This window comes from Eleutherodactylus coqui, chromosome 7 (genome assembly GCF_035609145.1).
Source record: "Eleutherodactylus coqui strain aEleCoq1 chromosome 7, aEleCoq1.hap1, whole genome shotgun sequence".
Taxonomy (NCBI): Eukaryota; Metazoa; Chordata; class Amphibia; order Anura; family Eleutherodactylidae; genus Eleutherodactylus; species Eleutherodactylus coqui.
Window position 1 is genome coordinate 218,908,964 of NC_089843.1, and position 15,841 is coordinate 218,924,804.

At 47.7% G+C, this 15,841-nt stretch overlaps 1 protein-coding gene across 1 annotated transcript in view; it reads left to right on the top strand.

The window, feature by feature from the left end:
* The window catches only part of LOC136573598 (vomeronasal type-2 receptor 26-like), a 115,274-nt gene that overhangs the window by 57,308 nt on the left and 42,125 nt on the right, over positions 1–15,841 (top strand). The window contains exons 4-5 of the mRNA XM_066574869.1: positions 14,595–14,757; positions 15,067–15,605. Of these exons, the coding sequence (XP_066430966.1) occupies positions 14,595–14,757; positions 15,067–15,605 (702 nt within the window). The remainder of the gene's footprint in view (positions 1–14,594; positions 14,758–15,066; positions 15,606–15,841) is intronic.

Genomic DNA, 15,841 nt, shown 5'->3' on the forward strand with positions numbered 1-15,841 from the left:
AGAACTATTCTTTGGTGGGTGGAGCGCCGTCCCTCATTGTTTATTCCCTGAAAACAACTATTTTAGTGCAACAAAAAGAAAAACGTACCTGTCCACCGCTGCTGTGTCCCCGCAGGGATGAAGAACACATCTGCCGAGCTAAGGGTGGGACAGAGCAGAGCTTAGGCCTGCCCCCAACCGACCCCCTCCCACGCCAGACTGGAGGAGAGAGGCAAAGAGCCAGTGAGGATGGAGGAGAGAGGCAAAGAGCCAGTGAGGATGGAGGAAGGAGGGAACTGCTTAGATGGAAGCGTATATCAGCTGGGCATGAAAACCCGACTGATATACGCTCATGTAAATAAGCCCTACAGGATTCTATATGAAGAACTCTATGTGAGTATTCACATGTTTGTTTGCACCTCTGCTGCTGCTCTGCCAATTTTGCATTTTGGGACTGGTAATACAAGTATCCTCAGGTTCGGATCCATCTGTAGAGCGTGCAGCATGCATATATTTTTCCTGCTCTCCCAAGAGGGATTTTTTGTGGTGCTGCTGTGACACGCTTGGGGATGATGCTTAAGTTGTGTTAGGCTTTGCCAGAGGCAGGGTCTGATAGGCTGAGTGACATAGCAAACAAGGAAGACTTTGTCAGCTACTCCCAACTTTATCATGTGGTGTCGATGGGTGACAGGGGTTTCCCATTCCCTGTCATCCCGTTACATGCTACTGATCCCATTATGGAAGGTTTTAAATAGAGACGAGCGAGCATACTCGCTAAGGACAAATACTCGAGTGAGTAGATGCCGGATCGTGAGAAAAGATTCGGGTGTCGGCAGGTGAGAGTGGGGTGGAATTGCCGGGGATATCTCTCCAACCCCCCCCCCCCCCCTCCATCCTACTCACCCCCGCCGGCACGCAAATCTTTTCTCACGAGCAGGCAGGGGTACTCGCTAAGGACAATACTTGCTCGAGTATTTGTCCTTAGCAAGTATGCCTCACTCATCCCTAGTTTTAAACTCTTGGGAATGACTCTGCTACTGGCCATTAGAGAAGGAGTCTACGTGTCAATAGACAGCCCATTACCTGATTGCAGGAGCAGGTACTTTAAGGCTGCATTCACACGAACGTATATAGGCTCGGTTTTCACGCCGAGCCAATATACGTTGCCCTCATCTGCAGGGGGGAGAGGACGGAAGAGCCAGGAGCAGGAACTGAGCTCTCACCCCCTCTCTGCCTCCTCTCCACCCCTCTGCACTATTTGCAATAGGGAGAGGTGGGACAGGGGCGGGGCTAATTCTCAAAACTTAGCCCCACCCCCATTCCGCCTCCTTTCATTGCAAATAGTGCAGAGGGGCGGAGAGGAGGCAGAGGGGGCGGTAGCTCAGTTCCTGCTCCTAGCTCTTCTGTCCTCTCCCCCCTGCAGATGAGGATGACGTATATCGGCTCGGCGTGAAAACCGAGCCTATATACGTTCGTGTGACTTCACCCTAAACCTGAGCCATATATTTACAATGGTGCAGGTCGCAAGCCCAGTACCATGTTATTTGGATCCCACTTCATCACTAACAGGTTAATAAGTAATTTTCATATAGTTTTGACATTTCTTTGAATTACTAGAACATTGGAGTATTACTGACATCTAAGGAATACCATATCAACCTTTGTATACTACAAGCAACCCTGGTAGGATTAGGATTAGGAGAGAGGCAAGTTTCTTGCCTCCCCAGCTTTATATCACAATATGCGGGTCCGCGTGTTAGACCTTTATTACAAACAGAGCAGTGTGAGCAGGTCCTGTCCTGGATGGCAGAAAACGCGTCCAGCAATGTATCGACCACCTAGTTTTTTACGCAGTCCACTACTCCCGGCCTAGGGACTGCCACTCTGAATCCTCTGGCTGCTCCTCCTTCCTCCCAGCCTCCTCACTCCATTAAAAATGACATTCTAAGCAGGCAGACTCCCAGGAACTGTTCTTGGGTCCCTGCCATGAGTGGGGAAAAAAACGGTTCCTCTCACCTGAGGAGTTTGTTGTGACCGATGCTCAACCTTTGGAAAGTTCCCAGAGTCCGGGTGATGAGGCTGGGGTCTTCCGGCAACTGTCTCCAGAGCTTTTTGTGGATGAGGATGATGATGAGACACAGTTGTCTGTCAGTGAGGTAGTAGTAAGGGCAGTAAGTGCAAGGGAGGAGCGCACAGAGGATTCGAAGGAACAGCTGCTGGATGATGAGGTGACTGACCCCACCTGGTTTGCTAAGCCTACTGACGACAGGTCTTCAGAGGGGGAGGCAAGTGCAGCAGCAGGACAGGTTGGAAGAGGCAGTGGAGTACCCAAGGGTAGAGGAAGGGCCAGAGCGAAGAATCCCCCAACTGTTTTCCAAAGCACCCCCTCGCAGCAAGCCTCCGTGCAGAGAGCTAGGTGTTCATAGGTGTGGATGTTTTTATAGTGAGTGCGCAGACGACCGACGAACAGTGGTGTGCAACCTGTGTTGCACCAAGATCAGCTCGGGAGCCAGCACTACCAGTCTGACTGCCACCAGTATGAGCAGGCATATGATGGCCAAGCACCCCACAAGGTGGGACGAAGGACATTCACCGCCTCCAGGTCACACCACTGCCTCTTCCCCTGTGCCGCAACCTGCCACACAGATCCAATCCCCCTCCCAGGACACAGGCACGAGCGCCTCCCAGCCTGCACCCACATCCTCATCTCCACGGTGCTCCACTCCATCCAGCAATGTCTCTCAGTGCAGCGTTCAGCTGTCGCTAGCACAAGCATAATACTCTACCAACCATCCGCATGCACAAGCTTTAAATGTGCACATTGCCAAGTTAATCAGCCTGGAGATGCTGCCGTACAGCCTTGTGGAAATGGAGGCTTTCAAAAACATGATGGCGGGGGCGGTCCCGCGCTACTCGGTCCCCAGTTACCACTATTTTTCCCGGTGTGCCGTCCTCGCCCTACACTAACACATCTCTTCTTTTTAAGCCAGCTATACCTTTAATTTATAGGGACCTATTGGCATTTGTTCAAGTTAGGAACTTGCAAAAGTATGAGGCTGCTTCGACTGGGTTGTGAGCTTACACTAAATTGGCAGCCAAGGAGTGCCTTCACTTTGTAGCTTACACACACTTGAAGCCTTAGGTCTTGACAGTGGCAAAATTATTAACCAAGACCTTGTATTTGTCTCCTCCCTTAGTCTGGTTTCCAAATGCTGCAATAAGCAATATATGAAACAATTTAGAAAACGTTTTGTTCAGGTCCTGTAGGCCTACATTGTCTCTAAATTGCAATCTCCTGCTATCCACTAGTTTGTTTTCTGTATGTTTTGGAAGCAAAACCAACAAATTAACTATCCAGGAGCAGCTGCCAGGGCAAGTCCTTGCATGGTGTTGCTGGCTTTTGGGTTCTCTTTGTTAGCCTTTGTAACTTTGTTCAATTCCAAAAGGGCATCACAATAGCCAAAACATAGCCCTCACCAAAAGCATTTGGAGAAATTTGTTTTTGTTGCCAAGTTCTAACAAAAGACACTGAAAAGCATTTAAATGTAACTTTACAGACTTTTTGTTCCCATTACCCTCGCAAACAAACTGCCGCATGTGAATGGAGTCTTGACTTTGTTGTTTTAAAGCAAAGGCAATAGGACCGAGTTACAGCTATCCATGTGGCCAACTAGGTCCCCAGGAGGTCTGCCTGTGCAAGCGTCATATCCCCTGAGTGTCCCCCAGCCGATTGGGACACCAGTAGGTCAGTCTGGGCAAGAGTCAAGTCCTCTTGAGTGCCCTTGAGTCTCTCCCAGTGTTTTCTCAAAAACAGGTAATAGCCGTGAATGTGGCCAATGGGAACCCCAGCAGGTAGGCATGGGAATGAGCAAAGTGCCCCTGAGTGTCTACCAGTGTTTGGTCAAAACTGGGTAATAGCCATCAATGTGGTCGATGGGGGTCCCAGGAGGTCTGCCTGGGCGAGAGCCTATTTCCCCATGAGTACCCCTGAGTGTCTCCCAGTGTTTGGTCAAAACTGGGTAATAGCCGTCAATGTGGCCGACTGGGTCCTCAGGAGGTTGGCCTGGGCAAGAGCCAAATCCCCCTGAGAGCCCCTGAATGTCTCCCAGTGTTTGGTCAAAACCGGTTTACAGCCATGAATATGGCCGCCTCTGTCTGCAGGAGGTCGGCCTGGGCAAGACCCAATTTACCCTGAGTGCTCCTGAGTATCTCCCAGTGTTTGGTCAAAAACAGGTAATAGACGTCAATGTGGGTGACTGCATCCCAGTAGTTCGGCCTGGGTGACAACCAGGCCCCCGAGTGTCTGCCAGTGTTTGGTCAAATCCGGGTCATAGCCATCACTGTGAGTGACTGACTGGGTCATCAGGAGGTCAGCCTGGGTGATTGCAAAGTCACCCTGAGTGCCTCTAAGTGTCTCCTAGTTTTTGGTCAAAACCAGGTCAAAGCCGTCAACTGGAACCCCAAGAGGTCTGTCTGTGCAAGCGCCAAATCCTCCCTGACTGTCCCCTGAGTGTCTACCAGTGTCTGGTCAGAAACAAGAGTAGCCATCAATGTGGCCAACTGGGACCCTGGAGGTTGGACTGGGCGAGAGCCAAGTCCTCCTGAGGGCCCTTCAGTGTCTCCCAGTATTTGGTTAAAACTAGGTAATAGCCGTCAATGTGGCCGATGGGAACCCCAGGAGGTGGGCCTTGGCATGCAAATTGCCCCCGAGTGTCTCCCAGTATTTGGTCAAAACCGGGTAATAGCCGTCAATGTGGCCGACTGATTCCCAGGGGGTTGGCCTGGGCGAGAGCCAAGTCCTCCTGAGTGCCCTTCAGTGTCTCCCAGTGTTTGGTCATCAAGAGGTAATAGCCGTGAATGTGGCCGATAGGAAACCCCAGGAGGTGGGCCTGGGCATGAGCAAAGTGCCCCAGAATGTCCCCCAGTGTTTGGTCAAAACTGGGTTACATCCATCAATGTGGCCGATTGGGACCCCAGACAGTTGGCCTGGGTGAGAGCCAAGTCCTCCTGAGTGTCTCTCAGTGTTTGGTCAAAACTGGGAAACAGCCGTCAAAGTGGCCTACTGGTTCTAGAGGCTCCTGACGACCGAAGCCCCAATCCCGTTTCCCACGCCAGCGGGTGGCTGGCAAGGGCCGGTGACCAGGAGTCCTGGATCAGCAGTGCTAAGATCTCTGAGGGCCCCGTTGGGAAGTTTCCCTCGATTCTGATAGGATGGGCACAGTGTGAGGATCCTCTGGCGTGGCTCCCTCAGGAGCCTTTGGTCCTCGGTCCCCTCATCTTCAGTACCCTTGTGGCAGCACCCAGAAAACACTCTTCCATGGCTGACACAGCCATGTTACCGTCTGGGCATGTTGTCATCTTCAATGGTTGAGCCCTCCTTTAGCCTAACCCAGCCACTAGTCCTGTGTGCCTCGTTGCCCAGCGAGAGAGATCATTGTTGGTACTTTCTCTCTGCCTACCTGGTTGATACGGCCAGTGGCATATGTTTGTCTCAAAGATTTTAAGCCATGCACATGTGAGTATACACGGCCAGTACAGTGAAACTGTGGCTTGATAAATCAGTTATGGTTCCTCTGATTGCTCCAAACCAACGACATGGATAGCTGTGGTAATTCTATGGCTAATACATGCAAGTGAGCGTTGACGCCCCCAGGATGCTTGCATTTATCAGACCAAAACAAATCCGGGTGTGGCCCGCAGTGATCCGCAGCGTAAAGGGGTCACAACTTGATTATTAAATGCTATGTCCAAAAGAACTGCCACTCCTATAACTTCCCGGTGTCGTGTAAACATTCAACTTGGCAAAACCATTCTTTGGGTCCTAAATAGGAAAAGTAAAGGGGTCACAAATCGATTAATTAATGCTAAGTGCAAAAGTAAGTGCACCCCTGTGTAATGTAATTTCTTGGTGTTATACAAGCGTGAAATTTGGCGCGAGCATTCTGTAGGTCCTAAATGAGAAGGGTGGGAGGGGTGGCAAATTCTGCATAGGGACATCCATACATGCAGCATGAGGAGAATCTTCTGCTCCTGTATGTGTATACATATTTTACTCTAAAGTAACCTTGACTTCATAAAATTTTCTATGCAAACATGTAAACACCTGTATAAAATTAACTCCGGTGAGGTCGGGTATATTGGCTAGTATTTTATAACTGCGGCGTGGTAGTGAGTCTCACCAGCTAAATTTGATGTTAACTTTCTTGAGCTTTGTAAAATAACATTTGAGTAAATTCTAGGGGATAGTCTGAAAAATATATAGAATTTTGGTCAGAATATCAATTTTGAGTGCATTCATTTTTCCAACCCAGGATAGCGGACATTTTTGCTATACTTTAACCCCTTCATGACATGGCCTATTTTGGCGTTGAGGACCAAGCGATTTTTTTGGTATTTTTCCATCTCCATTTTTCAAAAGCCATAACTTTTTTATTTTTCCGTGGACGCGGCCGTATGAGGGCTTGTTTTTTGCGTGGCGAACTGTAGTTTTTATCGATGCCAATTTTGGGTACATAGACTATATTGTAAATTTTTTTTTTTTTTTTTAATGATAGCAGAGAGAGAAAACGCATCAATTCTGCCATAGATTTTTTTATTTTTTTTTTACACCGTTAATCATGCAGCATAAATGAGACTTTTCATTTTTTCTGCAGACCGGTACGGTTACAACGATACCAAAATTCTAACATTTTTTTTAGGTTTTCCCACTTTTCTGCAATAAAAACCCTTTTTTTTGGAAACCTTTTTTCTATTCTAAATTGCTGCATTCAAAGTCACGTAACTTTTTTATTTTTTGATGTACAGAGCTCTATGAGGGCTTATTTTTTGCGAGACGAGCTGTAGATTTTATTGGTACCATTTTGGCCTACATACGACTTTTTTGATCACTTTTATTGCGTTTTTAGTGAGGCAAAATGCTAAAAATGAGCATTTTGCCTCAGTTTTTTAGCTTTTTTTTTAGCGTTTTTTTCGGTGCACAGTCAAAAGCATGTGCAACTTATTGTACGCATCGTTACGGATGCGACAATACCAAATATGTGGGGTTTTATTTTTTTTTTACCTTTTTTTATGCTAATCTGAGAAAAAGCATAAATGGTTTTTTTACTCTTTTTTTTTTACATTTTTTTAAATTCATGTTTTAAATCTTTCTTTTTTTTACACTGTTTGCGTCCCTCTGAGGGACTTTAACCACTGCCCTGATGATCGCTGTCATAAGGCATGGCAGAGCTACTGCTCTCCCATGCCTTATCGCTCATACAGCGATCTCAGGCATAGGCAATACAGGACGCCAGTGTCTGGCGTCCTGTTGCCATGGTGACAGGCCGGGCTCTCGCGATGACATCGCGAGTTCCGGCCGGAGACACAGAGGGAGCCGCGCTCCCGCTGTGAACTCTTCCCCTGCCACGATCTACTTAGATCGCGGCAGGGAAGGGGTTAAAAGTGGCGGGCGCATCTCCGATGCCCCCCCGCGCTGCTGCAGCGAGACGCCGGCTGTGACTGACAGCCGGCTCCCGCTGCGGGATAGCGCTGGATCATATGTGATCCCGCGCTATCTCCAGGACGTAAGTTTACACCCTGTTGCGGGAAGTACCCCGCTCCCAGGACGTAAACTTACGCCCTGCAGCGGGAATGGGTTAAGTTCTGACTCCAGAACATTTCTCTGACGGCATTTTGCAATGGAACATCAAAAAAATCCCAAGGATTTGCGCATCACACCATTAGAACATATCCGCAATCATTCCTTTGCACAACATAAAGCCAGAGAAATGTTCTGGATTTATAGAATGGATTCGTTAGTGCCGGTCGGATTAAATGAGGTGTTGGAAAAAATATGAGAGATACTACATTGCATGAGAATATTAATTTGTATGAAGATAACAGTTGTTTTTAACCACCACTTGGTAGATAATAAGAGATTATGTAAATTATGATAGTAGTTCGGTATGTATATATTTTCCTTTTTATTGGTATATTTATTTGTTAAGAAATTTTCCTTCATATTTATTCATATAGTTATTGGTAAAAATTGGAATAATGCCATATTTATTATATATGCAGCATAAATATGGATATAGAGAATTCATTAATTTTTAACTTTTTGAAATCTTATGAACAAAGTTTTGAAAAAAATGTAGTTTAATAATATTCATTGATTCATTATACACAATGTAGGTACGCTGCTATTTAGCGTAGTTTTAATGTACTTTTCATTAGCCGGAGTCCGGATCTCAGCACGTACGGACACTGTTACGTAAACTGCGTAGCTTTATACGTAGCTACGTAAATGGCGTAACTCCACCGTATCGTCATACTCAATCACCCGACGCTTGATCAACACGTCAGCGAGGGAGAGACTGGCGTCCCACGATGCAGACTCCGGACTCCGTCACTATGAAATGTAAGTAACCCTATAAATAGTGATGTTTGTTTTAATTTGTCATGCTTGAAAAAGGCACTGATATTAGTGCCGAAGCGCGTTGCAAGACTTTTTACATGTTATATGTTTTTCATGTACAATTGTACAATTAAATATATTTTCCCTATTGTGGCGACTTTATAGTTTCCCTTATTGGATTGCAAAAACCCCGAAAAAGAGCGCAGGAGGATTTTTCTATTATAGTTGTAATAACAAGGGACTGAGGTAGTTAGAAGCAGATGAGAAAGAGAGATTACTCAAGAAATGACAAAGTAGGGAGACCAAGTGGTGGTGGGGATGACGAGAAGAGAGACAATCAAAAAAGGAATTTCCAATCCTAGTTCTACTGCAGTTTTACCCTGTATAAAAACTAAGATTTGGCTAGAGTCACAGTAGCATTGTGTAACAGTCCCTATGTGGGGTTAATAGAGCAGATGCCAGATCCTTGACTCCATACCAACCCCAGCAATAGTAAAATAATTTTATATATAGGCTAGTTAAACACAATGTATGTGGTTATGAGAGACCATATTAAGAGTGAAAAATGTGAGGGAACAAGTGGGGCATGACATCCTAAGGCCAAAGATTACCCAGACATATTGTGTAGGTTGAAGACATCTAATATAGACTGTCGTTTGGGAGTGTCTCCACCCAAACCCCACACAACCAGCATGAATCTTATGAATCCAGATCTTCAACATAGAAGTAGAGAAAAGATGAAAATATAAGCACAATGTTATATAATAGCAGCCTTTCCAACTTGGCCAATGGAAAAATGTCCTCAGTTAGGGCGCATTAGAGGAAAAGTGAGAGTGCCTAACCTTCGGCCTTATATTTCTGGTGAACAATGTGGTATTGTGTTTGTTTCTTCTAGCCTCTAACCTATTGGGTTGCCAACTCTCACTAGTCATCAGGGGGGAAGTGCCTTAAAGTCTCAGCCAATCTGGTAGATAAATTATGGGCAGTTTTTAAAGGTGGTCAAAAATTTGGATAGATCTGATGCCTCTGAAGATAGGTATGATGGGACAGCAGCTGACTGTAAATTTAAAAGGAAATCCCCAGTCATATGGGATCCCCTACTCCTTTAAGGGTTGAGTTAAGTGGACCTAGAGCTCTGTGGGTCTGTAGGGTCCTCCTACAAAGGTCAGGAAAAATTGCAAGGGTAGTTCCTTTAAATTTAATTTTCTTAGTACAGATAGTCCCCGACTTGCGAACATTCGACTTACGAATTTCGCTAGATACGAACTATCTGTCCTGCACAGTATGATGTAATGCTATGGCATTACATCATGCTGTGCAGGGATCGGGCAGGCTTCTATCAAGCCTGATAGAAGCCTGTCCGGTCACATCGCGGTTGCTAGGCAGCCGGGGGCCTTCTGAAAGGCCCTAGGGCTGTCTATGCAGAGCGCCTATCAAGCCGTGCGCTTGATAGGCACTCTGCATAGGCAGCCCTGGGGCCTTTCAGGAGGTCCCCGGCTGCCTAGCAACCGCACAGCGTCCCGCGATCTCATCGTGGGACGCTGTACAGGCCCCCAGAACGTCGGGTGCCGGCTGTTCTTACAGCGGGCACCCGGCGGCAGCAGTTCCGACGAGCCGCGCTGCTCGTCAGAACTGTTAACACTTTAAATACCGCTGTCAGAGCGGTATTTAAAGTGTTAACAGTTCCGACAAGCGCCACGGCTCGTCGGAACTGCTGCCGCCGGGTGCCCGCTGTAAGAACAGCCGGCACCCGACGTTGTATGGAGTGGGATCCACCCGCGATCCCCTCCATACAACCATTTGTTCGACTTGCGAACAAAACGGACTTGTGAACGGGCTCCCGGAACGGAACCTGTTCGCAAGTCGGGGACTAACTGTATGTCTTTTTTCTCCCTAAAGAAGTGGATTCTACAAATTACATTGATGGTTTAAGGCACAAGGATCTATAGATTCTATCAATCTCTACAGATTTTCTGGTGAATATTGCAAGAGATCTCCAAAACCTTTATGTGCCAAGTCCTCCAACTATGCAGGGTCCACCTCCTCAGGTAGACCTCTGATACGGATGTTATTATGCCTTTTGAAATGATCAATGTCATCCAAGTGTGTTAGGATATCAGAGATTTGGTAAGTGTGTGTGTTCAATATAGTATGGTTATTGTTGAGATAAGATATATATCTCTTATCTTTCATCTTCTCAGCCTCTGCTAGACCATGTCCTGTATGTTGTATCTCTCTCTGAATTGATGCCACAGCTTGTTTCTGTGAAGATGCCAGGTGTGTAAAGACACCCTTCAGTTCCACCTTAGTAGGAATGGCTTTAGGCCTCATGTCCACGGGGAAAATCAGATCCGCTGCAGATTCTCAATGGAGAATCTGCAGCGGGTCCCTCCTGCCCCGCGGACATGAGCGCTGAAAATAACAATTTAAAAGCATTTACCTATCCGGCGCGGGCGGGGAAGGTCAGCTGTTCCTCACGGCCGGATCTTCATTTTCGGCCGGCGGATGAATTCCTGACGCCGGCGGCACGTCGCCGGCACGTCGTCGACGTGCCGCGCGCATGCGCCGGGCACATCCGCCGAGCCGAAGCAAGGAAGATGCGGCCGTGAGGAAGAGGAGACCTTCCCGGTCCGCTACGGATGGTAAATACTTTAAATTCCTATTTTAGGTCTCCCGCGGATCCGGACGGCTTCCATAGGCTTCAATAGAAGCCCGCGGGAGCCGTCCCCGCGGGAGACCCGCACGAAAATGGAGCATGGTCCAGATTTTTCCATGCTCCATTTTTTTTAAAATCCCTTTTATTGACGATCCGCGGGTATTTATCTACCCCGCGGGTGGTCAATGCATCCCTATGGGGTGCGGATCCGCATGCGGGAGATCCGCTGCGGATCTTAAATCATATTTTGCCCGTGGACATGAGCCCTAAGGGCTCATGTCCACGGGCAAAATAAGAATTAAAATCCGCAGCGGATTTTAACTCTTCTTCTGCCCGCGGATCCGCACCCCATAGGGATGCATTGACCACCCGCGGGGTAGATAAATACCCGCGGATCGTCAATAAAAGAGATTTTAAAAAAAATGGAGCATGAAAAAATCCGGACCATGCTCCATTTTCATGCGGGTCTCCCGCGGGGTCGGCTCCCGCGGGCTTCTATTGAAGCCTATGGAAGCCGTCCGGATCCGCGGGAGACCAAAAATAGGAATTTAAAAGAATTACTCACCCGGAGCGGGCGCTGAAGGTCTTCTCTTCCTCACGGCCGGATATTTCTTGCTTCGGCTCGGCGGATGTGCCCGGCGCATGCGCGCGGCACGTCGGCGACGTGCCGCCGGCGTGACGAATTCATCCGCCGGCCGAAAATGAAGATCCGGCCGTGAGGAACAGCTGACCTTCTCCGCCCGCTACGGATAGGTAAATGCTTTTAAATTGCTATTTTCAGCGCTCATGTCCGCGGGGCAGGAGGGACCCGCTGCAGATTCTCCATGTAGAATCTGCAGCGGATCTGATTTTCCCCGTGGACATGAGGCCTTAAGGTGTGTTTTCCAATCCCACTTATCTTCCACTCCATAGAATGCTGGGTTAATTGTGTGCCCCTCTGCTGAGCTGTGTAGTGCAGAGGAGTTAGTGGAGGAGGGAGACCATTGCTGGATCTATGGGGGTGGAAGGGCTAAGCTAACTGCTGGTGCTTTGAGCTACAGGTGGAAGGGTTCTGCAAGACTGGGGACACTAACTTACTTACCGGATCACTTACCTAATAAATAAACAAATGTCTACAACTTCTTGCTGTATAAAAACGTGGGGTAGGCCACAGCTTTATTAATTAACATCTGGTAACAACATTAATAATAACTTTCAACGATCAAGACCTATCCATGCTGTCCGAAGGTTAACCCTTTCCAATCCACTGTCTGACATCTAAAGACATTCTGATTGAAGGCTATACAGCTCCGATGTCGGAAGACATCCGGCAGGGTATTCTTTTTGTAGATTACTGGCCGCTCTGTTGTCAGGGGCCTCTCCAGCATGTCACATACCGCAGTACTGGCTCTAGCCAGCAGATGGCACCATTGTATGATGGCAGAAAGAGAGAGCCCCCTAGGAAACCCTGAATCAAAAATTTGATTGCAAAGGGTTAACTTTATCAGTCCGTAAACCGACCCCGAGGACGTTCGTAAGCCCCGGTCCTTCGGCTTGCAAACCTTCCTCTATTATCCCTAACCAGCATGGACTAATTACGGGCCAAACCACTAGCTGTGACGACTTCCAACAAATGCCACCTACTACAGTCCTATCTCCTCCCTAGCCCAGACCTTCCGGGGGCGGGTGGGCGGGCGTCTTCTCGGCTCCTATCTTCCTTCTCCTCAGTGTCTCTCATCTCTGGTCTTCTTCCGCTCCCCTCCCTCTTCGCTTCCTGTCCTAGCTCCACCCCCTTTTTCATTCGCTTTTCTTAACCCCTCCTATGCCTGTCCCCAGTCACATGCCATTTTCTTAACACAGTTCACGGCATACGATGCAGGCTGATTTAGCTAAATTAGTATCTCTGCTTCCCCTTGCTGTGCTTTGTGTGATCCTGCCAGCATCTGCTGCTGGGCTGAGTGTGATAAGCCCCTCACGTGGAGATCCTGGTGGGTCCTGCCTGCCTCCTCCTGCAGGGGATGGTCAGAAATGCCTGCTGGTGGTGGTTATTATTGTATCTTGATGCCACCGAAAACTAGGGGTGTGACAGTGCTTAGATAGAGGGACAGCCCTGTCACACCCCTAACTCCTGAATGGCTCGTTGTCAGTGTGCAGTACCCCCCAGTTGGCTTACTCACCTTCCCACCGCAGCTGTAAATACTGTGGACTGTGATGAACTGGGTCCCTCTGCTGAAGCGATTCTGTCCGCCGCCGGTACTCCGCTCATGCCAATCTGGCTGCTGCTGCTGGGCTGTTCCCATCATCCAACTGTGGCTGCTACTCGGCTCACTACTCAGCCCCCCGCCACTGCTGCAAAGAGTGTGGGCCATGATGCAGTGGTCCCTCCACTGAAGCAACTCTGGCCCCTGCCGCTGCTCCGCTCATGCCATTCTGTCAGCTGCCGCTGCTCCATTCATCGGACACTAACTGCCGCTGCTGCTGCACTGATCCACTGGTAATGTTGCCGTCACTGCTGCTGTGTTCATCCTGTGGCAGCCAGCGCTGTTTCGCTCATCTGACTGGGCGCTGATGCTGCTGCGCTCAGCCAATGCTGTAACTCCTTTCACTCCTCTGAGCTGCTTTGCTGCAAAAGTCTGTGACTGTTTTCTCCCTGGCGGTTCACATACCACGGCAATGCTGGTCAGTGCCAGGGGGATGGGGACACAGACTCCTGGACTGACGGCGACAGTGCAGAAAGCACAGCAGCAGAGACACCACATTGTTAGAGTCTCTGCAGCTTGCAATTGACTGCCAATCGGAAGCTAGGGGCTTGTCTGTTGGCATTAATTCCTGCTAACCCAGCTTAGCCCCTAGCTTCCGATGGCGTGAAGATACTATAATACCCTGGTGGTGAGTCTTCACTTACTCCTCTCTGATCTGGAGACACTGTGGCAGTGATCTCCTGCTGGGCTAAGTGTGATAAGCTCCTCACTTGTGGAGATCCTGGTGACTCCTGTGGGGATCCTGGTGACTCCTCTCATGGGGGATGTTCAGAGGTGCCTGCTGGTGGTAAGTCTTCTCTCCTTCCTCTCTGTTCTAGAGACTGTTGAATTGATATCCTGCTGTTCTGCATGTGGAGTGCTGTCATCCTTGGTGCAGGCATCTGACTGCTTTGTCTGGAACCTAACTCCAAAGAAGTGAGGGATGGATCCAGAGTCCTCCTCCTCTGTTGCCCTCTGTGTTACTTGTTGCTTCCAACATCCCATCTTGCCAGGTTTTTGCCACAATGTTACCTATTAAGGCTTTAGATTGCCGGGGTTAGCAGGAGCGTAGTGTACATGTGTCCTACTATGCCAGCAGCCAAGCCACACCCCATGGGGTTGCATCCCCCCTGTATAAACACCTTACATGCCCCGTGCACAAAGTATGCTGAAGAGCGTAATATCGGCTGGATTTCTCAGCCCAATATCATGCTCGCCCGTCTGTTGGAAGCCTTACAGAATGCATTTTGTATGTGGTGTTTTGGATTATTGAGGACGACCTGTTAACTAACTGACTGAGAACAGTCGGCATAAAATGGTTTTAGTTTTCTTCTGTGTTTTTCAGATCAGTTATGGATACTCCGACACCTCATTATCTGATAGACTCCTCTACCCTTATGTTTTCCAAATGGTCCAGAATAACCACATCCACAATATGGCGATCAGCAAATTGTTGGAGCATTTTGGCTGGACCTGGGTTGGGATTTTAGTATCGAATGATGACAGTGGTGAGAATGAGCTACAAATACTAATAAAGTACATGAGAGAGCGTGGGATCTGTGCCGCCTTCACCATAACATTTACAGTGGAAAATTATATCAGGATTTTACATGCTCTAAACAATCCACAAATCACCATCATTATAATGTGCGGGACCTACTCTATTTATATAGCGGAATTAATAAGGGTTTATACATTTATGTTCTTAGATAAAACCCTCATTCTTTCACCATCCTGGATCCCTGAGACTGAGCTAGAGAACGAACGCTCAGCATTTCATGGTACTCTAGCAGTGCAATTTTCATTACCTTTTCCAGGTCTGGAGGATCTAAAAAAAATATACAGGAAACTTGATGAAAAGCGCTACATTGAGAAATACTGGGATTTGTTAGTATATATGCGCAATATTAGTGATATAGATTACGACATAAACAACGACACCAATGAACAACCCATGCACACTCAAAACTATAATGCACAAAATCTGAAACCACTCCTCTTATTTGGGGTCGCCCCAAGACTGTATTCTGCAATAGAAGTTCTGGCAAAAGCCCTACATGAAATGTTCTTATTTATAAAGGATGAATATGAAGAAAACGCACTAACTGGATTTATACACTACAGACAGAAGTTACAGCGCTACATACAAATGATGAAGTCCTCACCGGATCCAATGAGACCTTCATATTACTTTAATGAGCAGGGGGAAGCCGTACACCCATATAAGATAATAAACTGGTTACATATAGAAGAGGCCTTACATGGGGCTGAAGTAGGAAATTTTACTCCCTGGGCCGTCAGTGGTGAAAAGCTTTACATAAATCCGCAGGCTATAACATGGAAACACACAAAGAAGGTGAGAAGAGTTATATTATGTAGGTGATTAAGTAAATCTTGTCCGCCCTTTAACCCTTTGCAATCCAATTTTGGATTCAGGGTTTCCTAGGGGGCTTTCTCTTTCTGCTATTATACAATGGCGCCATCTGCTGGCTAGAGCCAGTATTGCAGTGTGTGACATGCTGGAGAGGTCCCCAACAACAGAGTGGCCAGTAATATACAGTAAGAATACCCTGCCGGACATCTTCCCACATC